This window comes from Sinocyclocheilus anshuiensis, unplaced genomic scaffold (assembly GCF_001515605.1).
Source record: "Sinocyclocheilus anshuiensis isolate Anshui unplaced genomic scaffold, SAMN03320099.WGS_v1.1 C31847337, whole genome shotgun sequence".
NCBI classification, from domain to species: Eukaryota; Metazoa; Chordata; class Actinopteri; order Cypriniformes; family Cyprinidae; genus Sinocyclocheilus; species Sinocyclocheilus anshuiensis.
The window spans coordinates 1-538 of NW_015605632.1; the positions used below are offsets into that span (position 1 = coordinate 1).

The 538-nt window shown below is 49.4% G+C and overlaps 1 protein-coding gene across 1 annotated transcript; it reads right to left on the reverse strand.

Moving 5' to 3' along the window:
* Positions 1-6: 6 nt before the first annotated feature.
* Positions 7-510, reverse strand: LOC107682200 (cytochrome c oxidase assembly factor 7-like). The gene has a single exon (XM_016478525.1). The coding sequence runs from the start codon at positions 429-431 to the stop codon at positions 30-32; it is 402 nt and encodes a 133-aa protein (XP_016334011.1). The 5' UTR covers positions 432-510; the 3' UTR covers positions 7-29.
* Between the last annotated feature and the right edge of the window lie 28 nt (positions 511-538).

Here is a 538-nt window from a genome sequence, read left to right on the forward strand (position 1 = left end):
GGGAAAAGTGAACTGTTATGCATGATATCTCACTCCCCAAATTTTAGTTGGCGTTCTTTCTGCTGTCCGTGGAGTTCTCTGGCCTTGTTCTTCAGCTCCTCTGCTTTCTGATCATCCTTATCTGTCCCATCACCCAGTTTGTACATGCGACTGGCATTGGCGCAGCCCCATACGTGTCCCAGCTCGCAGGCTCGCAGGGCGTACTTTAGAGCCAGCGGCATGTTTTTGTCCAGCCCTGGAGATCCCTGGATTAAAAGAGTGCTCAGGTTGAAACAGCTGGGGGCGAAGCCTCCCTCACAAGCCTTCTCGTAGTACTGCTGAGCCACCTTCGCATCTACTCCGCCCTCCATGGCTCGCCCGTCATGGGCAAGCAGAGCTATGTTGTGACAAGCATCCACTGACTTCTTCCCTTTGCTGTTACATGCCTTCATAAAACAGGAGTATGCAGTCTTTAAACACTCCGTCACACCCCCTAATGTCAAAAGAAGCAGTCAGTTGTTGAAATACAATATATGAAGAGTTTATTTGCAAAAACAGA